The 25,885-nt window shown below is 38.9% G+C and overlaps 1 protein-coding gene across 2 annotated transcripts in view; it reads left to right on the forward strand.

Annotated features, from left to right (window-relative positions):
* Positions 1 to 25,104, forward strand: part of XK (X-linked Kx blood group antigen, Kell and VPS13A binding protein) — a 47,538-nt gene extending 22,434 nt beyond the window's left edge. For both annotated transcript variants that reach the window (XM_070258477.1, XM_001489438.6), the window contains exon 3: positions 21,271 to 25,104. In XM_070258477.1, the coding sequence (XP_070114578.1) occupies positions 21,271 to 22,097 (827 nt within the window). In that variant the 3' untranslated portion in view covers positions 22,098 to 25,104. The remainder of the gene's footprint in view (positions 1 to 21,270) is intronic.
* Positions 25,105 to 25,885: the final 781 nt, after the last annotated feature.

The raw sequence follows: 25,885 nt of genomic DNA on the forward strand, positions 1-25,885 counted from the left end.
TTGATTTTGTACCCCACAACTTTACCATATTCATTTATTATTTCTAAAAGTTTTTTGGTGAATTCTTTAGGGTTTTCTATATATAAAATCATGTCTTCTGGAAATAGTGACAGTTTCACTTTTCCTTTCCAATTTGGATCCCTTTGATTTCCTTTTCTTGACTGATTGCTCTTGCTAGGACTTCCAATACTATGTTAAATAAGAGTGGTGAAAGTGGCATCCTTGTCTGGTTCCTGTTCTTAAAGCTATCCCTCTATAGCTTTAAGTTTTCCTCCATTGAGAATGATATTAAATGTAGGTTTGTTATATATGGCCTATATTGAGGTACTTTCCTTCTATACCCATTTTATTGAGTTTTTATCATAAATGGATGCTGTATCTTGTCAAATGCTTTCTCTGCATCTATTGAGATGATCATATGAGTTTTATTCTTCATTTTGTTAATGTGGTGTATCATGTTGATTGATTTGCTGATGTTGAACCATCCCTGCATCCCTGGAGTAAATCCCACTTAATCATGGTATATGACCTTTTAAATGTATTGTTGTATTCAATTTGCTAGTATTTTTTTGTGTGTGTGAGGAAGATTGGCCCTGAGTTAACATCTATTACCAATCTTCCCCTTTTTGCTTGAGGAAGATTGTTGCTGAGCTAACATCTGTGCCAGTTTTCCTCTACTTCATATGGGGTACTGCCATGGCATGGCTTGACAAGTGGTGCTAGGTCCACGCCCAGGATCTGAACCTGTGAACCCTGGGTCACTGAAGTGGAGTGTATGGACCCAACAACTATGCCACAGGGTGGGCCCCATGATTTGCTAGTGTTTTGTTGTGGATTTTTGCATTGATTTGCATCAGTGATATTGGCCTATAGTTTTCTTTTTTGGGGTTGGCATTGTCTAGTTTTGGTATCTGGGTAATGTTGACTTTATAGAATGAGTTAAGAAGCTTCTCCTCTTCTTCAATTTTCAGGTCACTGCTCAGAGATGTACCTTGGCTACACATCTTGTCTAGCTTCAGAAAAAAATTGATTTAATTTGTTACCTGTTTCCAGGACCAACTGCATTTTATGAACTAAAGATAATAGTTTTAACTCATACATTCTTTGAGGCACATGGGGTGGAATTTGCAGGATAGCTGTATGTGTATGTGTAGTGCTTTGTATGATATAAGCTTATAAATTTCTGCTGCAACATCTTAGTTTTTTGCACATGTGTACACACACATACATGCTCACGTTCACATACGCACACATATACACAACATAAAGACTTCAAAAAGAGTCTGAAAGGAATTACAGTGAAATGTCAATTAGTTGTTGTCTTGGGATAGTGAGGTTATGGGTTATTCTTTTCTTCTTTCTATTTATCTGTGTTTTTCATGCTTCCACAATCAATATTTTTTAGTTTTTGTTGAAGGTTGGGAGAGTGGTCCGGCACGAGCTTCTGGGCTAGCCTTGGGTCTTTGTCTTATTCATTTGTGCATGCCCAGTTCAGTACATGTGGGTTCTCAATGTTTGGTCAGTGAATGGTGAAAAGTAAAGAGCAGGACAATTACATTAATCTCATTTTACAGATGAAAAAACAGGGGGTATCATTTAAGATACTGCCATTGCAAGTGATAGAAGACCCAAGTAAAAGTGGCTTAAAATTAAAAAAAAATTACCTCATATAATCAATTTAAAGGCAGAGTGATCCCATGATTGGCTAATTTATTGGCACAACAGTGTCATCAAGGACCTAGACATTTTCTCTCTGTGTCTGTCTCCCCTCGTGATTGCAAGAGGACTCTGTATCCATTATGTATTGCTGCATAACAAACCACCGCAAAACTTTTTGACTTAAAATAACAACAGTCATTTTTTTTGTCCACGAAGTTTTAATTTGAGCAAGTCTCAGCAGGGTCTGCTCGCTGCTCCATGTGGCATCGGCTGGGGCAGCTTGACTGGGAGCTGGAGAACCCACTTCCAAGAAGGCTTACTCACATGGCTGGCAGTTTGGTACTGTGTTTCCTACTGGTTGCTTAGCTGGGGCTGAGGGCTGGAGGCCTTGGTTCTTTTCCATGTGAGCCTCTCTTTGGCTTCTTCACAGCATAGCAGCTAGGTCTTAAGAGTGAGTGTTCCAAGAGACATGAAGTAGAAGTTTTCTGTTTCTTAATATGTTGGCCCAGAAACTGGCAGAGTCATTTTTGCCATATTCCTTTATTCAAACAGTCACCTGATCTCAGATTCAAGAAGAAGAGACACAGACCCTACTTCTTGATGGGAGGAATCTCAAAGAATTTGGGGGGCCGTGTTTTAAAATGTCTGCAGGTTATTATAGGTCTAGACATCACATGCAGGCATGACCAAGTCAGGAAGAAGAGGGAGGTTTCTTCTTGCGTACTTCTTTTTATTGAGAAGGAACACCTTTTCCTGCAGCAGAATTCTACTCAAGTTCTGTTGGCCAGACATGGGTCAGATGTGCATGTTAAACCAGTCCCTAGCCACAGGAATAGAAAGTGGAGTTACAGATGCCTCTGAGGTACAGATGCTCTTGTCTCTACAGAGTAGCTGGGAGGGCCTGGAATGCATAGATCCACTTCATCCAATTATAATACCCAGTGAATACACCATGCAAATATTATTATTTCTATTTGTGACACAAAAATATATAGGAGACTGGTCTGTACAAATCTTGATTTACTCCAGAGGCCAAACCTGCAGTCATCTTCCTTGAACACATGAGCATGTACTCAAAATTAGAGTTCTGCCTTCAAGGAAGAATGGAGGAAGGATACCAGTTAAGTGGGAGGCCTATAGTATCTGCAACACAGGAAGTTTAAGGGCCCAGAGCCAAGACCAAAACCCAGATTTTTGGATGCTTGACCCATTGATAGTCTTTTAGCCAACACTGCTTCTCGTGGAGTTATAGAATGTTAGGAGGTGGAAGGGATCTAAGAGGTCATCATATCTGACTAAATTCCTTCCTTGTTGTCCCTGAAAGGTGGTCCACCAGCCTCTGCCTGATTATATTCAACAGTGGAGCTCTCAGTACTCAAAAGGCAGTGTTCCATTGATAAAACACTCTTGTTAGAACATTCTTCCTTGTATAATAAATCAAGTAGAACTTTTCCTTTTCCCCCAGAAATGACATCAGACCCAGGTTGCTGGATATACCATATTCAGGGAAAAAGCCATTAAAAATTGACTAGGTTACTTTTTTCAAGATTTCCCAAGAGTGACAAACTAGTCCTACCACAATCAACCCCCCACACCCCCATCCCCAGATTCTATAAGGAAATACGTGAGGGGAAGGGGTGAGAGAATAGGGACTTCTATAATATGCGATTTATAGTGAGAGGCCACTCCCTCCCCTCCCAGAAGCGACCTAAAGTGGGGTTTCAAGATGAAGAGTGCTCACAACATGGATAGGCAAGCACTTAGCTCCCTGCCTTCTAAGCTGGGAACCCACAGGCCCAGCCCACTGCTTCTTCCCTCAGAAATAGCTTATTGTGTATATCTTGGGGTTTAGGAGCGTGAGCCATAGAGACTGAAGTCTGCTTCTCCTTTGTAGGTTTCTGAAGGAGGGAGACTTGAGGGAATAGCCCGGGGTGAGTAGAGACTGTGGTACCATATGCCTGGAAAGGACACAAAAGGTCTCCACCGTATCAGCTAGCTCTTGTGAGTAACAAGCTACCCAAGACTTAGTGGTTTAAACAATAAGCGTTTATTGTTTCTCAATAGTCTATAGGTCATCTGGGAAGTCCTGGTCTGGGCCAGGCTAGGATGATCTTGGCTGAGCTTGCACGTGAGTGTACACTCAGCCTGTGGATCAGTTGGAAATGACTGGTCTAGAGTAGCTGCACTTGGAATGGCTCACTTCTGTGTGGTCTCTACTTCCCAACTGGGTTAGCCTGTTGGTGGCAGGGCTCTAAGAGGGTCAAAGCATGCAGAGCTGCAGAGCCTCTTGTGGTCTAGGCTCAGAAGTGGGACACAGTCACTTCTGCCACATTCTATTTCCACAAAGCACAGTTGGGAGGAGATTGGGGGAAAAATAAATCTGTTTCTTGATAACACTCCACCAAGTTGATACTACTAAGTAGAGCATTTTCACTTGTACTGTATGGAAATCAGCCTCCTTTAATCTTTAGCCTGATGGTTAGACCAGATTTTTCCAAATAAAGCAACAATAACACATCTACTCCCCTTACCACATGGCAAAGCTCCAAATATTCACAGCTATCTTGTCTCCTTTTTCTTTTCCATTCTCCAGATCCTCCTATCATTTCTCTAATGACATGCTTTGTAGCCATCAAGGTCACTATACTTGGGAATCAACCTGACTTGTTACTTTTTTTCTTAAAACATGGCATTTATTATTGCATGTGATATGGCAGACTTATTTTGACGAGAGCTGATAGCAGCAGGACTGTTTTATTATTAATTTTTTGCTTTAATCTGAACTCCGTGATTTTATTTATATGCCAAAATGTTGTAGCTTTTAGAGGAGCTGAATCACACAGTTGGTTTATATTGATGGATGGTCTGGTAAATTCTCCCAGTTCTTTTTTCATACTGAGAGCAGCTAAGCCAAGATTTATCCATTCTGTACCTGTACAGTATATTTTTAAATATGTAAGGGTAGTGCTTGATATTTTTTCTTGTTATATTTCCTTTTCTTGGATTCAAGCCCAGGGTATCACCCTGTGGAGATAATTTTGAATCATGATTCTCTTGTCTTCCCAGTTTTGTCCCTGCTACAGGTTTATGTCTTCATCCAATAGTTGACAAGAATGTGAGACTAGGGCAGCCCTAAAGCCACAGACAGCCTTGCTTACTCCTTGACAAATGCCCTTTAGCCTGAAAGGAAGTCGTGAAGGGTGTCAGTACAGATTGCTTATCCAGTTGCAAATCCATCTAACTGCACTCGTATCAGCATACAACTTTTTTCTGACTTGTCCGCAAGGATGTCATGAGAGGGCTCTTTTTGTTTTTTGTTTTTTTTCTGGAGGCCTTGCTGAAAACCACACAAAATGTCTGTAATATCCACTCACTTACTAATTGCAGATATTTTTCTTTGTACATTAATTGAAAATATTGGTATTTCAAAATATTAAAACATATAGACAGTAGTAGAGGATAACACCCACATACCTCGTTGCCTGCTTTATCAAATATTCACATGACATCGTTTGCCTCAGAATTATCTTTTTTTCTCTTTAAGAAATGAAACATTAGTACAATTCAGGCACCGTGTGACCCTTCTCTGTCATGATTTCAAAGTTTATCATTTTCATGCATGATTTATAACTTAACTTCCTATGCACGGTATCCGTAAATATTATATATTGGTTTTGTACGTCTTTAAACTTTATCATACTGCAAATATCATTCTGAAATTGGCATTTTTTGCTCAACATATTTTGAAAACTATACATGTTGATGAATGTAGTGCTAGTTCATTCTTTTTTCTAGCTTAAAAGTGTTCTATTGCAAGCAACAATTTTCTATAAAGATACAGATAGTAAATGTTGTAGATTTTGCAGGCTGTCTATGGTCTGTGTCACATATTCTTGTTTTTGTTTGTTTTTACAACCCTTTAAAAATGTACAAAACGTTCTTAGCTCTTGGACTATACAAAAATAGGACTTCATTTGCCAGCCCCTGTTCACAGACCTTTTGTCTCTTCATCTGTAAACTGCATCTGTCAACACAGGTTTCACAGGATTGTGAAAATTAAATGAGATAAGCTGAAAACATTGGCATGTGGTGCAGGCCCTTGGTGAGGTACTCACTAAGAGGTTAATTTACTGTATCATTAAGTGTTTACTTATGGAGGGGCCCTTTTAGGGTCACTGCAGTAGGCAGAAAGTCCACAAGGGGTATATGCCTACATTTTTTTAATATATAGCATTGGTAACTTTAATGGATTTTAATGGAATTTGTAACCTTACAAAAGGTGATTAAAGTGAGTTTGGATTCCGTGTTTTGCCTCCTTCTCTGGTCTTGATGCAAAGCAGTGATGAATTAATTTTGGGGGGAAGGTTTTGCTAATGAATTTAATTTCTTTTGAGGATAGACAGCTATTCAGATTTCTAATATCATCTTGTGTCACTTTTGGTAAGTTGTATTTTTCCAGCAATTTGTCCATTTCACCTAAGTTACTGGATTTATTGGCAAATGTTAATAGTATTCCCTTATACATTTTATGTCTGTAGGACTGTAGTAATATCCTCTCATTTCTGATGTTGGTAATTCATAGTCTGTCTTTTTTTTTTCTTGATCAGTCCAGCTAGGAGTTTATCCATTTTACTGATCTTTTCAAAGAACCAACTTTTGTATGTCTACTTTTAAAACTATCCCAAAATAGGAACTTTGAGAAGAATATGCATAAATAATAGCATCCCTCATACATTACCGCAGGCACTGTTTTTTATGCCTTCAGCACATGTTTAATAGTACCTAGCCTGGTGACAGGTATGTGGACATACTAAAGACTTTTTTGAAAAATTGAATTGAATTCAGACTTTTAGTCTCAAGTGTGACATACTTAATCCTTCCTCATCTTCTGCAGTCAGAGATCACCCTGACTGCTGAGTGGGGGAATAAAAGGTTGGCTAAGGGCTGGAGATTTTCAAATGTGCAGGGGGAACATTTGGAAAGGGTCATACTGGCTCACACAGCTATATAATAATGTGGATAATAGTCATTGGTGTTGCTGGCCTTTCTAAAGGCTGATTCTGCAGTTTTTCAGCATTAGAACACTGAGAAAGAAGATTTAGAAAGCCGATCTTTATATTTCCAGAGATAAGTAGTTTTTAATGCTTGCTGCAAATTGGAAGCTATTTCTGGTATTTCTAATTGTGCCTCAAGAGACCTAAAAGTAATTTGGACTCAGTGGATAGAATGAAATTGAATTTTCTCTAGGGAAAATAATATTAAACATAAATTCAAAACATCTTGTAACAAGGTTATTACAATGGCATATGTTGGCTGTGTTTAGGAAAAAGTAGGACAGTAAATTCATGACTTTAAGACTTCCAAGAATTGGCCACTTTGAGGTGAATTTAAGGACATGCAGTTGTTATCATCTGCTTCTGTGAACGTTTTCTGAGTTCTTGTGTATGTGGACCAGGATCCAAATGTCAAGGTTAATTAAAAGAAGTGTGTGTGTAGAGTGATGAATATCTAGAAAGAATCTAGAAAACTTGCTAATTATTTGATTTTGAAGTTTTCTTATTCACTTTTAAACCTTTTAGAAGTGCATTTGAATTATTTTAGCTAATCCTTAATAAAAAGGATGATAATACATTGAGCAGCGAGTTGGTTAACTGATTTCTTCTCTTTCAATGTAAGGGTGACCAGCAGAACAAATGTGCCAAGTGTGCTATGAAACTCAGTTAAACAGTCCAAAAAGAATGGAGATTTCTGGGCATTCAATTTTCTGGTAAACGTGGGCCATCCAGAAATATATTTTGCTTGTGTACTTTTCAGACTTATATTTGTTAGCTTTCTACCTTTCTTTGAAGAAGATCTCATACATACTAGAAACATTCTTCAAGGATTGAAGATGGTTCACCATTTGGAATTTGTTTGTAATGGTTTGGTAAATGAAGAAGATATGTAACACTGGCTTGAATAGAGTATTTTTTTATTTAATAATCTCATTACCAATTAACTTACTCAACAAGTGTCTATTGAACACCTAGTATGTGCCAGACATCAGTGAACAAAACAAAATCTCTGTTTTTGTTGAGTTTATATTCTATTAGGGATATAAGTTTGACATATTTCTCTTTTACTTAAAAGCAGAGCATTGGTTAATTGGAAAATTGGTTAAATATGGGCTAATTGAAGTTTGCGGTTATTTTGAATTTTAGTTACTAAAAATTTGACTTGCATGTGTCCAAAGTCATCAAGCAGTATACATTACATATATGCAGTTCTTTGTATATTAACTATACCTCAATGAAGCCGTAAAAAATTTACTGTACTTTGTTTTCTTCTCACCCTAAGGTTGATTTAGGTATATTATATTGACTTTGCTCCAGTATGGAAGTTTCTCAAACCTCTGCTCCGTGTTAGATGTCTGTGATTTGGATCTCATACTACTCTCATAGGCCTATACCCAGATGAATTTGTTGACTATTGCAAATCCAAGAAAGAAGTGAGATCTGTATTTTTAATATATTTTTGCACCAAAGAACATTTTCAGCTATACTCAATATAGCATACATAGCTACTACGGCAATCTAAACAATGGTCTATATAATTGTGTAATGGTATGTGTCAATGTGTGAGACAATATGAAGTCTGCAAGACTTGAGGGTGAGTTTATACCTTTTCCTCCTAAATTGAACTCACCTCCGAATGCACTGGGGAAAGAATGCTTCTGTGTACCACCAAGACTTTTCATTCAGGCTTGGCTTTTGCCTGGGTGTAGGCTTTGATTTTCTTTTCTGGAGTCTGTGGTCATATGCCAGTGGAAGTTACTTGATACTCAACGGAAAGACACACACTCCCTCCCTCCACCTCCGTGTAAGAGTGTGTTGTCAAGGCTGTGCTTGGGTTCTCTGGGGCATGGCAATGCTGCTTATATAGCTTCTCAGCTTTCCTTCTAGAGCCTGTGTTTGAAGAATTCAGCATAGGACCTTCTGATTCCTCACCCATATCTCTGTAAAGGAAGTAGGTCTTAGTAATGCAGCTTAGAATTGGGGCACTGAGCAGGCACAGTCACACACAGAAGAAGTCAGATCTTTTTTGCAAGGGCTAAGCCATTTATTTATCCATTTTTAATTATTTTTATCTTACCTGTTTCTAAAAGATTTTCATGTTGTTTACAACCATAAACAATATAAAACAAGACCATTAAATAAGAAGAACAGAATAAAGCATTTGAAAAGAGGGAAGGGAAGATCGATTTGGGAAAAAAAATTATACTAAGAATTATTGTAGGAGTTGAAAAGACTATAGGAGGTAGGGATGTGTGTGCAAACATTTGTGAGTGTCTATGGTTCAAGTGTTGGCAAAGGCAGAAAATGCAAGAGATTATTTCAGTTGTGGAGGGTCAAGTGAACATGCCTGATTATTTATAAAGTTCACTGTACATGAGTAACTGTTTTTTAAGAAGGTTTGCCTGCCTTTCCATGGTTGAGAATCTGCAGCAGAAGCAGAACTTTTCGTTTGGGGTTCTGGGTGGTCCTGCTACCATTTTGCTGTTCGATAACCTGATAGAGGCCTCTGCACATGGGCCGGGTACTAACTTCCTTTGTCTGGCTGTGGAGGGCAAGGGAAGGGTTTTTTTTTTTTTTTTTTTTTTTTTTTGTCTCTAGCTCAACTCACTATGCTGCTTCTCTCTGCCTGAGGCAGGATGATAAGAAAGTTGGTAGGGCAGATAGAAGAGCATGCCCCACTTCTTTCTGATCATTGGTTGTGCCTTGGGAGGCGATTCTCAGAAACCAGCCTAGTGGAATGAGGCTTACCCACTTCCAGGTGCCTAAACAGCATGATTTCAGGAAGTCTTTATATATAGAATACTCATGTAATAGAAAATAGATACGAAATTTGGGCTCAGTGGAAGGAAGGAAAAGTTGGACAACCCTAAAAATACTCCAGGGGGATTCTCCAGACTTTTTGAGGCCCTGGGCAGTTTCAAGGGTAGCAGACTCCTGCTTCTTGCCTCTCGTTGATAAAAGAGAGAAAAAGTGGAGCTAAGACCACTGCTAGTGAAATAGACCTCATTATATTGCCTGCTGGTTAAGACTAAGGACTCGAGAGCAAGACTGCTTAGGTTTGTCCAGCTCTGCTAGCTGAGTGATTTCTGGGGTCATTTAGTATCTTGTGTCTCTGTTTTCTCATCTGTATAATGAGGATAATAACAGTACCTACCTGATAGAATTGTTATTAGGATTAAGTGATTGGTACCTGTAAAGTGCTTCCAGTAGTCCCTGGCAAGAAGTAAGAGTGCAGTAATTTTTTTGAGCATAAGAGAGATGAGCCGCAAGAGATTTTATCTTCCACTCTCCTTGGGCAAGAGATCGAAACATGTCTGGGAGAAAAATAGCAAAATCATTCAGGATCTCTGGGGATTGTAGAGCAGACAGTAATAATCACATCATGTGTGCTGTGAGTGATGGGCCATAAAATTTGTTCTGACGATTCTGAGTACTAAACAAGATAGAAATCTGTATTGAAAGGAAAGTCCTCAACTTCTGACTAAACATCTGGTAAACTGGCAGATGTTCAAGAGAGATTTTAGTAACAGTAAGGTCTTAGTCACTAGAACTTTAAGATGTATTTTACAGTATGAGGGTGTCATTCTGGTTATGTCTGTAGAACCAGTTTTGCTATAGTGATCTAAGTAGGGGTTTAGACTGCTTGTTTTCTGCTTGGCATTTTGCCAGAGTGGGGAAGGAAATTATTTCTTAAACAATTTCATTACAATAATGAAAGAGCAGTCTTTTGCCTTTAAAAAAAATTCAATCTAATAAACATTTATTGAGTATGTAATAAGTATAGTAGTAGTACACCTAGATGTTTTTAAATAAACATTTTTATTGAAGTATAAAATGTATACAGAAAACTGTACTCATCACATGGGTGAAACTTGATGAATTATCACAAATTAAACACACCCATGTAGCCCCTTATCCAGGTCAAGAAACAGAAGAGTACCTGCACTTCCAGAAACCTCCCTGGTACCTTTTCTCAATCCCTTTCACAACCTTCCTTCCCAAAGAGTAACCGCTAAGCAGAAAGCAGACTTCTAACGTCACAGATTAGATTTTCCTGTTTTTTAAAAATTTTAATATAAATGGACTCAGAGGTCTAGCTTCTTTCATTCAACACTGTATTTGTGAGAGTTATCCATGTGTGGCTTAGAGCAGAAGTTTGTTCTTTAGCATTGCTGTGTAGTATTCCATTGTATAAATACACCACAATGAATTGATATATTCTTCTCTTGATTAATATTGAAGTTATTTTCAGATTGGAATTATTAAAAATAATGCTGTAGAAAAACCTGAAACTAGCTACATAGATAAACATTTCCTGTTCAGCTAAAAATAAAATAATGGTGTCGAAAATACCCTTGTACGTGCCTTTTAGTATACATATATATGCAGTTCTGTTACATCTATACTCAGGAGTAGAATTGCTGGGCCATAGGGAAAGCCTATGTTTAGCTTTCGTGGAAACTGCAAAAGTGGTTGTACCATTTTACATTCCCACAAGCAGTGTATAAGAGTTCCAGTTGCTCCACATCCTTGCCAACACTTGGTTTTACTTTTAGTAATACAGTGGATGTGTAATAGTGTCTCATTTCAGTTTTGATTTGCATTTCCTGATGACTAATGAGCTTGAGTTTCTTTTCACATCTTCAGTGACCATCCTTTATTGTCTCTGTGTGTATGTGTGAAGTGACTGTTCAAGTCTTTTTGCCTGTTAGAAAAACTGAGTTGTATTTATCCTTTTGGTCCTTGTGCAGACATTCCTGTATCTTCATGTTTCCATGTGGGATCATTTTGTTTGGCTTTAAATACTACCTTTAGTATTTCCTTTAGAGCAGGTCTGCTGGTGACAAAGTCCCTCATTTCTGTTTTGTCTTAAAATGGCTTTCTTTTACCTTCATCTTTGGTATGGAAGTCTATGTTAGAGGTCATTTTCTTTCCACTTTCAGATCTTCATTCCTTTGTCCTCTGGCTTCCATTGTTTCTGTTGAGATGCCAGCTGTCCTTGTTACTGTTCCTCCTTTGAAGTTATTCTGTTTTTTTGTTTGTTTTTTTCTAATTGCTTTTAAGATAGTCACTTTGACTTTGGTGTTCAGCAATTTTAACATGGCGTGTTTAGTTGTACTTTTCTTTTTATTTATCCTGCTTGGGGTTTAGTTTGATATTTTAGCAGTTTGGGAAAATTCTTAGCCTTTATAACTTTAAATATTGCTTCTGACCCACTCTTTTTCTTTTCTCTCTCTCTCTCTCCATTTTCCCTTTCCCATAAGTCTTTCATGCTTTTTGTTTCTCTATTTTCTTCTAACTTGCCTTTTACTCAGTACTAATTATCTTTATAGCTATTTCTAATCTGTTAAACCCATCTGTTGATTTCTTAGTTTTATCTGTTTTATTTTTCAGTTCTAGAATTTTCGTTTGAGTTTTTAAAGTACTTTCCAGTCTCTGATAAATTCTCTATCTTGTCATATAATTTCATGAACATACTATTTACAGATATTTTTAAGTCCATGTCAGATAATTCCAGTATCTGTATTTCCTAGGAGTCTGTTTTTATTATCGCTTTTTATTCTTGGATTTTGATCTCTTTTTATTTTTGTTGTTGGCATGCCATGTTATTTTTAATTAAATGCCAAATGTTTGTGTAAGAAATAGAGATGCTTTGAGGTTCTGGACGAGTTATCTTTCTCCAGGGGGACTTTACTTTTGTTTATGGCGGGCAATTGGACTAGATACAGATCACCCTGATTCGATCACAACTTGAGTTGGTTGAAATATATACCTTCTTTGTGAGGGCTTACCTATTTCTAGTCACGCTTACTGCTAGTGTGTAGTCCTTTGGATTCCTACCAGAAAGCTTTGGACATATACCAGGACCATTACAGGACCAGAATGTCAATATTTGCTCCCACACCCATCAGCTTTGAGAGACTGCTGAAAGCTGTGTTCAGATTCTTAGCTTGTTAGTACCCGCTATCATATGGGCAAATGTCTTGAGGGAAAAATCAGCTTCAGAATTTTCTTTTGGGACTTTTCTTCTCTTTGAGATCTTGGCCCCAGAAGTACTCATTGCTTTGGTAGATCTCTGATTCCTTCGAGCAGATGTTTGTCCACTTGTTCTTGGCAGAAATAGTGGCCCAAAACAAACTAATCTGCCATTGCCAGCATGGAAATCCTCTTTTTGCTTTCTGATGCCTTTTTTTGGGGGAAAGTAAAAACGCATGAGAAGATAGAATTGTACTGTTTTGTTTTCATTTTAAATGCTCATTGATGGCTATGGGTAGGGTTACTATATTGTTCTTAAATTAGTCTATGCTGTTCTGGCCTTTGAATTGTGGCAAACTTTTTGAGATACATATGGGACATTGTGAAATATATTATGAATTTGTTCCATAGTTAAGAACCAAAAGCAACTAAGGAGGATATACAGATGGCCAATAAGCACATGAAAAGATGCTCGACATCATTAGTCATAAGGCAAGTGCATATCAAAATCACAAGATACCACTTCACACCCACTAGGATGGCTAGAATCAAAAAGTTAATGATAGTAAAAATACAAGTTAATAATGATAACAAACATTGGTGAAGATATGGAGCAATTGGAACCCTTAGACACTGCTGGTGAGAATGTGAAACGGTACAGTCGCTTTGGAAAATAGCCTGGCAGTTCAATTAAACATTAAGTTACCATACGACCCAGCAATTCTACTTCTCTAGACCCAACAGAAATTAAAACATATTTGTACACAAATGTTCATAGCAGCACTATTCACAATAGCCAGAAGGTGGAAATAACCCAGATTTCTATCAACTGATGATTGGATACACAAAATGTAGTATAGCCATACAATGGAATATTATTTGACCATAAAAAGGAAGGAAGAACTGATAACATACTACAGTATAGATGAACTTTGAAAACATTATGCTAAGTGTAAGAAACTAGTCACAAAAGACCACATAGTATATGATTTCATTCATATGAAAGTACAGAATAGGGAAATCTATAGAGACGGCAAGTAGATTAGTGGTTGCTTAGCACTGGGGGTTGGGGGAGGAGGATGGAGGAATGATAGCTAAGGATACAGGGTTTCTTTTGAAGTGATGAAAATGTACTAAAATTGACTCTGGTGGTGGTTGTACATATCTCTGAATCTACTTAAAACAAAAACCATTGAGGAGCCGGCTCAGTGGTGTAGTGGTTGAGTTTGCATGCTCCACTTCAGCAGCCCTGGGTTCACTGGTTCGGATCCTGAGCATGGACCTATGCACCGCTTATCAAGCCATGCTGTGGCAGGCATCCCACATATAAAATAGAGGAAGATGGGCACGGATGTTAGGTCAGGGCCAATCTGCCTCAGCAAAAAGAGGAGAATTGGTGGCAGATGTTAGCCCAGGGCTAATCTTCCTCAGAAAAAACCACACAAAAAAACAAACAAAAAAACATTGAATTGTACACTTTAAATTGTGAATTATAGGGTATGTGAATTGTATCTCACTAAAGCTGTTAAAGAACCAAAGCAATATTTGTGGTAACAACTGGGGAGGGAGGGTGGCAGATGTGGGTAAAAGCTCATGGTGATAATGACCTCTCTCATTGTCAACCTCGTCATTAACAATTTGCTGACCAGTTGTCAGGGCCTAGGATGGAATAAAAGCAGAAGAACACTGGGTCCTATAATAAGTGGTCAAGGATAACTCCAGGGAGTGAGCTGTGGAATCCAGCAGGAACAGTTATCTGGATAACTGGCCAGGAAGACACGACACTGCCAAGATAATCCAGACCTGTCTTAATTCTGGTTGGGCCCCACATCCAGAAGCAGTACTTATCTCCCTTAGTTACTCCTGTGGTCAGAGAATATTGCATAGTTTCTACATCTACCTGTTTTCCAGGCCTCTCAGGTACCTCAAAGAGAATTTTTAGAGTGTAGACTTAAATCTCAAAGACCCTTTCTAATTTGGATCCTACGTGTCAGGAAATGTTGGAAACAGGTATAACTTCTTGATTGAGAAAGGCCCGTGGAAGCAGATGTATTTGCATAGGAAGCCCATAACCACAGAAGTCACCCTCTGGTAAGGGGCTTTGAGAGTTCTCATTGCTTACTTCCCTTGTGCCTATGAGAGATACGGAGCTTAAATTCCTCATTCAGTAGTGAAAAAAGGCAATTCACAGATTGTGCAATTTTTCATTCATTTATTTAACATAAGTATATTGATTACCTACTTTGTGCCAGTCACTGTGCTAGGTGTCAGTGATAAAAAAGGTGCTTCTAGTTATAAGATAAATAAGTACTAGGGATGTAATGTAAAACGTGATAACTCTAGTTAACACCGCTTTATGATATAGAGGAAAATTGTTGAGAGTAGATCCTTAGAATTCTCATTACAAGAGGAATTTTTTTTGTTTTCTTTTTATTTTTTTATATGAGATGATGGGTGTTAACTAAACCTATTGTGGTAGTCATTTCATAATATATGTAAATCAAGCCATCATGCTGTACATCTTAAACTTATACAGAGTATGTCAATTATATCTCTATTAACTGGAAAAATATTTTAAAAATTTGTATAAAACAGTAGCTACCTCTAGGAGATGGCTCTCTAATAGGTAATAGACAAGTAAACCAAAGGTACTAAGTGATGAGATAAGGATATGCATAGGTGGCTGTAAGATCTCAATAGAGCGGCAGTTAACTGAGCTTGGAAGAGTCTTGGAAGCATTTAGCACGACTGAATGAATGCATGAAGGCTGAGGAAAGGCACCATTAATGAGGTGACAATTTAACTGAACCTTGAAGAACAAGTAGAGTTTATCCAGGCAGACAGAGAAGAGGAAGGCTGGTGGCAGAGAAACAGATCAGTTAGGAGCTTGTGGCAAGAGCCATAGGAGAGCTAACAAGTGACAGAACTGGAAAGGCAAGAGTACTGACACTTTAGTATGCAAAACCTTATTAAAATCTTATTAAAATGCAGATTCTGACTCAGTGGGTTTGAGGTGGAGCACTTCTAACCATCTCCCAGTCAATATCAATGCTGCTGGTCCATGCAACTACTCATGCTACACTGAGTAGCGAAAGCTTAGAGGTCTATTTGGGTGTGATGGGAGAGGCAGGTGAAGAGTGCTAGTTAACACGTAGGATGATCTGAGGTGATGATGTTATGGGCTGCTAGAGGAAATGTTAGAGGAGATTTTCAGGGATGTGTAAGTTTTGTTCTGTCCGTGTCCTTTTGTTTTGTTTTTGAGGCACCTATAAGATATCTAGGAAGAGAAATCTGGCAGGCCCTTGGATAGAAGGAGGAAATAAAACCATAGTTCCTGAGTGGAGGAGAAAGATGTACCTATGGATGAAATTGAGAAGGGGCTGCAAGGAAAGTGAAAAGATGATTAGGAGAAAATCAAGTGTCAGTCCTACAGGAAAAGTTTCAAGAAGGTGGGAATGAACGACATCAGATGTTGCAGAGAGATTAGGAAGGAGCAAGGGCAGAATTCAGGTTGCAAGGGGTTGAGGATTAAAAAGTTAGTGTTTTGATTAGAGATAACTCAAGAGGGTTGATGGAAAAGAGTCAAAGAGAGTGTAGTAGTAGACAGAAAGAAGTGTAGGGTGAAGGGAGGGCTCCTTCGTCTCTCCCTCACTTACCCTTTTCTTTTTCCTTCCTTCCTTCATTCCTTTCTTCCTTCCCTCCCGCCCTCCCTCCCTCCCTCCCTCCCTCCTTCCCTCCCTCCCTCCCTCTTTCCCTCCCTCCCTCCTTCCTTCCTTCCTTCCTCCCTTCCCTCCTTTCCTCCCTCTCTCCCCTCCCTCTCTTCCTCTCTCCCCACCCCCTCCCTCCCTCCTTCCTTTCCCTTCCCCTTCCTTCCTTCCTCCCTGCCTCCCAGCATTATTATTTTATAAATTATCCAACATACAAAAATATTGAGAGGCTTCCCTCCTCAGAGTTTCAGACCTGGGAAAGGCCACACAATTCCAACTTGTTTTTATCAGTTCCTTTTGCTAAAAGGCAAAAATATGTCCCTTGCCATATTGTCCAATATCCCCCCTTCCAAATTGAGAGAAGATGGATAGCTGGGAATTAATAAATATCTATTGAATCAAACAAAAATATTGAGAGGCTATTATAATGAGTCTTCATGTAGCCATCACACAGCTTCAACAATTATGCACGTTTTTGCCAATGAAGGATGATCTTTTAGATGCAGCTGACCTAGGCATATTCATACACTCAGGAGAAAGAGCCAAGATAGACAGAGCAGTTGAAAATTTAGAAGAGAAAGATGATAATTGATGGAGCCAGATTTTTGAGAAGGAGGCAGGTGATAGAGTATAGCACAGGTGGAGATTCTGGCTCCAGTAAGAAAGACACTTGTCTACCGATTTGAGAAATAAAAACATAAAAATACTGTCCCTCAGAAATTGGGTTAAAATTCCAATTTCCGGAAGCTTACAGTGCTAACTCCTCCAGTTTACTTCTGCCACTGTACTCCGTCAGGTTGCCTCAGTTCCTCCCTTGATGTCATTCACTAATTTTTTTGAAAAATCTCTTCCACCTAAGCATTTCATGAGTTCAGTCATTTTATTGAAGATCCAGGGTCTACAGAGAGTTGTCACATTACAGAGAACAACCATTTACCATGCTCCCCTTTGAGAGCAGCCTCTGTTATCTCTCCAAAGCAACAGAGAAATTGTTCCTCCTTGTCCTACAAATGGAATTCTCTTCCTAAGTGGAATCCTGTGGAATAGAATGTTCTCCATTACTTAACATACAGATTAAGTTTTTGGTGTCAAGTCAGGAAATGAGCAAATTCATGCCTAGTAACAATTAATTTCTCTGTGAAGTAGGAAGTGAGTTCATTTGGAAGGAGTTCATTTGGCTGGAATTGAGTGGGAAAAAGCTTTGTAAGTGTGGCAGGCATTTGGAATATTGCCAAAGCCTTCTTGTTAGCTTTGCCTAAAGTAATGTCTTGCCTTCTAATAAAAGATGAAAACAGCAAAATTCCGCCCCCCCCCCCACACACACTCATAGGAAATGAGGATTATTAGGGGATGTTAGACTTCTATGAAGTACCACTTAAATGGGCAGGACTGCCAACTGATCCCCTTTTGTGTTGACTGTGGGAAGATAAGGTTGGGAAATGGTGTCAGGGAACTTTTCTCCATTTAAGTGTGAATAAGGAGGTATTTGCATGAGCATCATCCTAGCCATTCATTAGATAACAGCTTAATTCTAGAGGTAGAAATGCACATTCCAAGCATTTTGTACAAGTTTCTTGTCTCCCAAGTGTATCTCTCTCTTCCTGGTCCCCTTTCTATCTGTCACATTATACAGTGAGCACCCAACAGTGGGAGTGATGATTGAAGTCAGTGATTTCAAGATAATTTCTTTGTAGTCTCAGAAGGCATCAGTGGTTGATTGCTCTAAGCACCAATTGGGTAATAATTGGATAATTCTCTTGATAAAGAAAAAGATGTAATTTGGAAATAATTGATCTAACAAGAAAATGAATATATGCTTAAAAATTATTTGGGTCATTGCATTGCTAAAGGTAATAAATAGAGTTAAAATACCATTAGTATAACACTATAAATACTGTAGTATGAATACATAATTTACACTTTATTTATTTATGCTTAGCTCATCTTCTGCATTTGGAGCATTTTTTCTTATAGTAGAGAAAACATTAGAACTGAAAGAAAAGGATTCAATACTGAATCCTTAAAGTATAGAAACTTTTACCACACATATAAAAATATATCACAAGTGTCAGTATGCACTGCTTCCCAATGCTCCGCTGAATTTGCTTCTTAGGAAAGATAACTCAGTCCAATTACTTCCCAGTCGACTCCTGTGATAATATTTCTGTCTTTTAAATTCGATTAGTAGATGGCAGTCTTTCCAGTGAATGATATCCATGATTTAAGTCAGGGCCAAAAGACTGTGGGAAAAGTTGATGCTTTGAGTAAAATTGAGCTTCTCCCAGGCAAATAAGTGCCAAGGCTTCAGAGTTTTTATGCCCACCAAATATAGATGTTTTTCCATTGATTCAGAACTTAAATAAGAAAAAATCCCTTTATCCCCATGCATTTTATTTTATTTATTTTTATTGAAGTAGAATTGGCATACATTATATTAGTTTTAGGTATACAACATAATGATTTTGTATTTGTATATATTACAAAATGATCACCACAATAAATCTAGTTAACATCAGTCACCACTCATAGTTAGAGAATTTTTTCTTATGGTGAGAGCTTTTAACTTCTACTCTCTTAACAACTTTTAGATATGCAACACAGTATTATTAACTATAGTCACCATGCTGTACCATCAACCGTCAACAAAATGAAAAAGTAGGTTTCTCCCAACCTACCAAATGGGAGAAAATATTTGCAAATTGTATATTTCATAAGGGGTTAATATCAAAATATATAAAGAAGTCATACAACTCAGTACAAGAAAACCAAATAATCTTATTAAAAAGTGGGCAGAGGATCTAAATAGATATTTTTCAAGAAAAGGCATACAAATGGCCAACAGGTACATGAAAAGATGCTCAACATCACTAATCATCAAGGAAATGCAAATCAAAACCACAATGAGCTATCACCTCACACCTGTTAGAATGACTATTATCAAAAAGACAAGAAATAACACGTGTTGGAGATGATGTGGAGAAAAGGGGACACTTGTGGACTGTTGATAGGAATATAAATTGGTGCAGCCACTATGGAATAGAATTTCCTTAAAAAATTAAAAGTAAAACTACAGTGTGATCCAGCAATTTCACTTCTGGGTATTTATCTGAAGAAAATGAAACAACTCAAAAAGATATATACACCCCTGTGTTTGTTGCAGCAGTATTTACAATAGTCAAGATATGGAAACTATCTAAGTGTCCATCAACGGATGAATGTATAAAGAAAATGTAGTGTATATATACACAATAGAATATTATTCAGGCATAAAAAAAACAAATGGAATCTTGCCATTTGCAACAACATGGATGGACCTTGAGGGCATTATGCTAAGTGAAATAAGTCAGACAGAGAAAGACAAATACTGTATGATCTCACTTACATGTGGAATCTAAAAAACAAAACAAATTAAGTTCATAGATACAGAGAACAGATTGATGGTTGCCAGAGGTGGAGGTTGGGGGGGTGGGTGAAATGGGTGAAGGGAGTCAAAAGGTACAAACTTCCAGTTATAAAATAATAAGAAAAAGCCTTTATTTTCATGCATTTAAAATTATAGATTTAGGTAGAGACAATTATGTTACATAGACATTGCGCTTTAAGAGGCAGGCATGGAAGGTATGATCATCTCAATTTTATGGGTGAAAAAACAGAACCCAGAGAGATTGCCATTTCCCCACCGTAGCCTGGTGAGACAAGAGCAAAACTAGAGCCAGACTCTCAGTTCCTGTCTCCAAGCCCTGCTCCTGTCCCTTCGTGCTCCAATATCTGGAGGTGGTGGCAGCCTGTAGTAAGTGGTTGTATTTCAGTTTTGACCACACAGTCTGTGCTCATGGTTAGCAGCACGTTGCTTAGATAATAGAACTCACAGCTAACAGTGTCATGCTCTTGAACATGGTACCATGCTCCCCTTAAGTGAGTCACCTCTTGTCCCCCCAAACTTCTCCTGCTTATAAACTGGATAAACCCATTAGCCATAAGTCATTTTAAGAAATAAACAGCTAGAGTTGAGACTTCTTGAAACACTAAGGCCTTTCAGTCCAAGACAGATTGCCTCTCACTCACAGTGAGATTCTCATTTCTTCAGCTCTCTGTGGAATTTAAGAATATAACTGAAGAGTAAAGAAAAGTGAGCATTCCGTAGTCAGCATATCGATTTAAAAGGTCCTGTAGATAGAGAGGAACTCACTGAGCAATTTATTATTGAGTGTCTTCTGTTGGTGTACCTACTACTGGCGTATGTTGAGGGGCGTCGAGAAGAATTATCAAACATGGCTGCTCTTGACTCCTCAGGAGCTTATAAGCTAGAAAAACATACCACGTAAAGGACTAGACATATTCAGACAGACCATGATGGGGTCAGGAAGGTGTTTTAGTTTGAGTTGACCCTGAAACAGATCCTGAGACGGGGATTTGAGTGCATGTATGTTTGGAGGAAGGTGTAAGGAAGACGGGAGAAGGGAAATGAGACAGGGAAGGGGAGGCAGCCAATAATGGGAGCTTTATTAGACCGTGGGTGAGTAGAAAGTAATCGTATGAGGAAATACTGGTAAATATTATAGAACACATGCCTCAGAATTATTCTACCCAAGGGGTGGGGGAGCTAGGGTAGTTATATTCCAGCTCTTATCAGGGCTAGAATTGGGGTATTGACGGCTCTCCCGGGCCTGCCAGGTACCTGGGCAGAGCAGCCTTCTGCAACCCTGGAAAAAGCCCTCAGGCACAGTGAGCAGATACTGGGAGCTGGAAGTCAGCCTGTGTACATAAAACAGAAGGATCGAAGGAATATGGGCAGTGGACTGACAGAGTGTCTGCCACAGTAGGATTCTTGGTGGAGGTGAGACTTGACGGTGCTCATTCTCTTCTCTCCCCAGGTTTCTTTATGGTCCTGTCTCTGTTATCCATTGTGTATGGAGCCTTGCGCTGCAACATCCTAGCCATCAAGATCAAGTACGATGAATACCTTGTAAAAGTCAAGCCTCTGGCCTATGTTTGTATCTTCCTCTGGAGGAGCTTTGAGATTGCCACTCGAGTTGTGGTCCTGGTCCTCTTTACTTCCGTCCTGAAGGCCTGGGTGGTGATGATCATACTCATCAACTTCCTCAGCTTCTTCTTCTACCCCTGGATCCTCTTCTGGTGTAGTGGCTCCCCGTTCCCTGAGAACATCGAGAAGGCCCTCAGTCGCGTGGGCACCACCATCGTGCTGTGCTTCCTCACCTTCCTCTATGCTGGTATCAACATGTTCTGCTGGTCAGCTGTGCAGCTGAAAATCAACAACCCTGACCTCATCAGCAAGTCCCAGAACTGGTACCAGCTACTGGTGTACTACATGCTGAGATTCGTTGAGAACGCCTTCCTCCTCCTCATGTGGTATCTTTACAAGACCGACATCTATATGTATGTGTGTGCACCTCTGTTGATTCTGCAGTTGCTCATTGGGTACTGCACAGCCATTCTGTTCATGCTCGTGTTCTATCAGTTCTTCCATCCTTGCAAAAAGCTCTTTTCCACCAGTGTTTCTGAAGGCCTTCAGGAGTGGCTAAGGTGTGTTTGCTGTGACTGCAGGCGGCAGAAATCCTGTGAGTCTGTAGGAAAGGCAGATCTTAGGTCACCTGCGGACATAGATGAGACACCTTCTAGCAGTAAAATAAGTTCTATGCCCAGCGAGATCTTGAATCCCAATGAGTTCTGCTCTATTTAATAGGACCTGAGTCTCTTGGGGCACAGATATATGTATTCTGGGTTGATCCCTGTTCCTCACACAAGTGATGAGCCCTGCGCAGTTAACAGAGCAGGAAGTTAGCTCTCAACTCTTTGTGAGTTGCTCCCCTTTAGAGAGCTTTTGGGCATATGGGAACTATGGGGAGAAGCCAGGGAAACCCCTGAGTGTTGAAGGGGCAGCCTAAGGCACCACCATGCACAGTTGACCATGTTCTCCCGGGTGTTACTGGCCTTTTCACTGAAAAAGTATCGATGATATCTGAGTTGGGCTGGTTACATCCATCAGGTAAAATGAGGACAGTGGTTTTCTTCTTTTCTAGTTTTCTGGATTGCTGGTCTGGGTAGCCTAATGTTTTATTATCCCTGAGCATAGTTTCACCCAAGAACTGTCCTGATCACCAAAGAAGGTTCCTGGGGTTTCACCATCAGCAACATCATTCCTGTCAGAGTTTTCCGAGAGGGCTGTTCATGTTTGGTTTTTAAATACAGAGATATTCCATTTTCATCTCATTAGGGCTCTTTGTACATAACCAACTGTAGCCACCTTGGCCTGCTATCTCTAATTGGTTCAAAAGTCTAGATTTGGGACTATTCCCCAGGACCCATGGATGTAAAACTGAATTCTAAATTTGGTTGTGGAAGCCCTAGCATTTTAGGAAAGTTGTGTTCCTTCAATATGTTGAAGAAATTCTGCATCAAGAAGGTTGTTAAAACATTAAAATTATATAGACTTTTGTAAGCAGAATTCTTCTCAGGATGGTTGAAGATCTGAATCTGCTAGAAGGTAGGCTTAAACCTCTTCAAGGTTCAGTCCTGTCCTACAATTCTGGGAAATTTCTAGAATTTGCTAGGATTTGCCTTCCTAAGAAAGAGGAAAATAAAACTCATAGTATTCACTCCCCCTCCTCCTTGCTTGTCAAGAAAGTTTTAGACAAGAGTTACCTTGGTTAACTTGTTTTTCTAGAAAACTCCACAGAAATCTATCACTTAGCGCAGGTTTATAGGGCATTTTAATTTTCATTACTTTCATTTAAAGGAAAAGAGTCACCCCCCCCCCCAGCTAGATATTGATTTCAGAAACTTTCAATTATAGAAAAAGGTGAAATGACCAGATTTTTGTCTTTAACTTGAGTGCATTTTGATTTGAACAAGATCCCCAATTTTATCCTCCTACACTCTCTGTCTTCAATATAATTTCTCCTTTAACCCAGAACCCTATTTGTTTCATAAAAGGGTTTTGTAGCATATCCTCAGTTGTCTTGGGAAAGTGCCTGGATCTAATGCCATTATTTCTGCCATAAAAACCCTGTTAATGAACTACCTGGAAACAGGTGAGCTGTCAATGACTAGGCTGGACATTGCAAGTCAATCAGCATTGACAGTCTAAGGACCTATAATGGCTGAATTTTCTGACCCGTCCAGTTTCTAACAGCCAGTCTGTGAGGGGATAGGTTAAAAATGGTGAATTTGAGCAGGAGTTGTAGTCAGACAGGGATAGAGAGACCGGTATTTACTTCCCCGCCTTGGTTTGGAAGCCTGTCTCAAGACCCATTACAAAATCTGAGCCTTCAAATACATTTTAAGTAATTTTAATGTAGAAGATAGGTAAGCAGCTTGAATGACCCAAAACCAAACTAACAGTGATGCTCTGTCAGACTCCCAAAGCCCAATTATAAGCCACATTTATAAGGACAAAGAGGTTTGGTAACTAAATTGGACATTTTGTCATCTTTAACCCTTGATATACAGATGCCCCTGCTTTGGGGCCATGTATGTCCCTTGACTTTGTGGTAGAGAAACCACTGCTTGTTTTTTCCACATGGTGAACATTGAAGTCACAGTGAACTGAGAGTTTTTGTTTTGAAGTTATTTATATTATACCTCTAAAATGGCAAAATTATCATTCAGACTGCAGACCTAGGTTGCCCTAAAGACAAACAAACCAGCAAATTCCCTCTCGTGTTGAGAGTTAAAATGTTTTTCAGTTATAATTCGAATTTGTAAAACTTTCAGTGCTTTGTCTAATTAATTACATGCCATAACTTGTCATGACAGCTGCTCCAACTGAATTACTATCATTTGGCTGGAAGGAGGTGAAGTATATCCTCAAAATATATTGAAATAAGATCATCAAACATGTTTAGACTTTCTCTCTTCATTACTGGAGATGGCACAGTGTAGAGATTGGCATCTCCCTGTCCAGCCCTGCAAGTTGTTTCATTGTTCTATGCCTCAGTTTACTCACCCACCACATTTGGATGATATCCTTGCCCAGCCTACCTCACGAGGTTGTCAGAAAGATCAAATTAAATAATAGATGTGAAAATGCTTTGAAAATATTTTTAAAGTGCCATGCATATTTAAGGAGTTGTTATTCTAGTTATTCAAATCATAAACAGATTATTATTATTTTTTTACTGTTAGAAAAGAAACAAGTAGCATCACCCACATGAGTGTCTTGAGTGAATAACGTTGGCCTTTGGCCTTATGGAAGGGCAAGTGTAAATGGTCTTTGCTCTTGGAGCGAACCCAGCAGTCGCCCTTTCTCTTACCATCAGTTGCTGACAAAAATTAGCACCCAAACACATGGTACTTGGAGGAAAAAGACCCACTGAAATCTGAGAAATTGCTTTTGATGGCAAGTGAGTTTATCATTTTTGTATCTGTCATCTTTCCTAAAGGACATAGCAGCATCTTTTGATAATTGTGCTTTACAACTTGAATGCCTGATCCTGCTAGACTTTAATTGAATGTGGGTTTAATCTTTTCAGCCTTGTAAATGGGAAAATAAACATTAAAACTGATTGTCAAATGCAGCATTTCCTTGGAAACCACCTTAGAACATTAGTGCTGTGGTTATGAGTGTACGTGTCAGTACTTCCTAGCCAATAAATTGTGGATGTGAGCTTTTGCAGGCTGCTTCTCTGCAGCCATTGACTCAAATATTGTTTATGTTTATTCATATAATAAATTAACTTTTCAATTTCTCCTCGTGTTTCATTCCTTATGCAGTCTTTTCATGGCTTTTTGATTTCAGGGACTATTTTAAAAACAGAAATTTGTTGGGGCCGGCCTGGTGGCGCAGTGGTTAAGTTCTCACATTCCACTTTGGCGGCCCGGGGTTCACTGGTTCACATCCCAGGTGCAGACCTACGCACTGCTTGTCAAGCCATGCTGTGGCAGGCATCTCACATATAAAGTAGAGGAAGATGGGCACAGATGTTAGCTCAGGGCCAGTCTTCCTCTGCAAAAAAGAGGAGGATTGGTGGCAGATGTTAGCTCAGGGCTAATATTCCTCAAAAAAAAAATAAACCCAGAAATTTGAATATGATTTTGATGATTAATTATTGTTTTGTAACCTCACCTGGAAATTCCTTCTGTAGGATAAGAAATTTGAGAGTACTAGGATTCTGCTTTGCAAGACACCAACAGTCCATGGAAGCTCCTTTGATTGTCTTGTAAGCATTTACTCCGCTTGTTAAAGCTGCTCTGCTGGATTCTAAGATTCTGCTCAGCTGTCTGTTGATGGCTGTGTGCAAATCAAAAAAAGAGAGGCAATATAAATCTAGACAAACATAAATGGTATACTGATTCAGAAATATAAAATACTGAAGGGGTGATTCAATATCAACATAATCTAATAATCAAATGTAAATGACAATCCATGGTTGGAAAAAATATCAGTTATTAAAGGAGTTGTTTCAGAGCATGATATAGACATGGATTGTTTCAATAATTCCTTTTCTTCTGAAGGTGGCCTCGCAATTT

Source organism: Equus caballus, chromosome X (assembly GCF_041296265.1).
Source record: "Equus caballus isolate H_3958 breed thoroughbred chromosome X, TB-T2T, whole genome shotgun sequence".
NCBI lineage: Eukaryota > Metazoa > Chordata > Mammalia > Perissodactyla > Equidae > Equus > Equus caballus.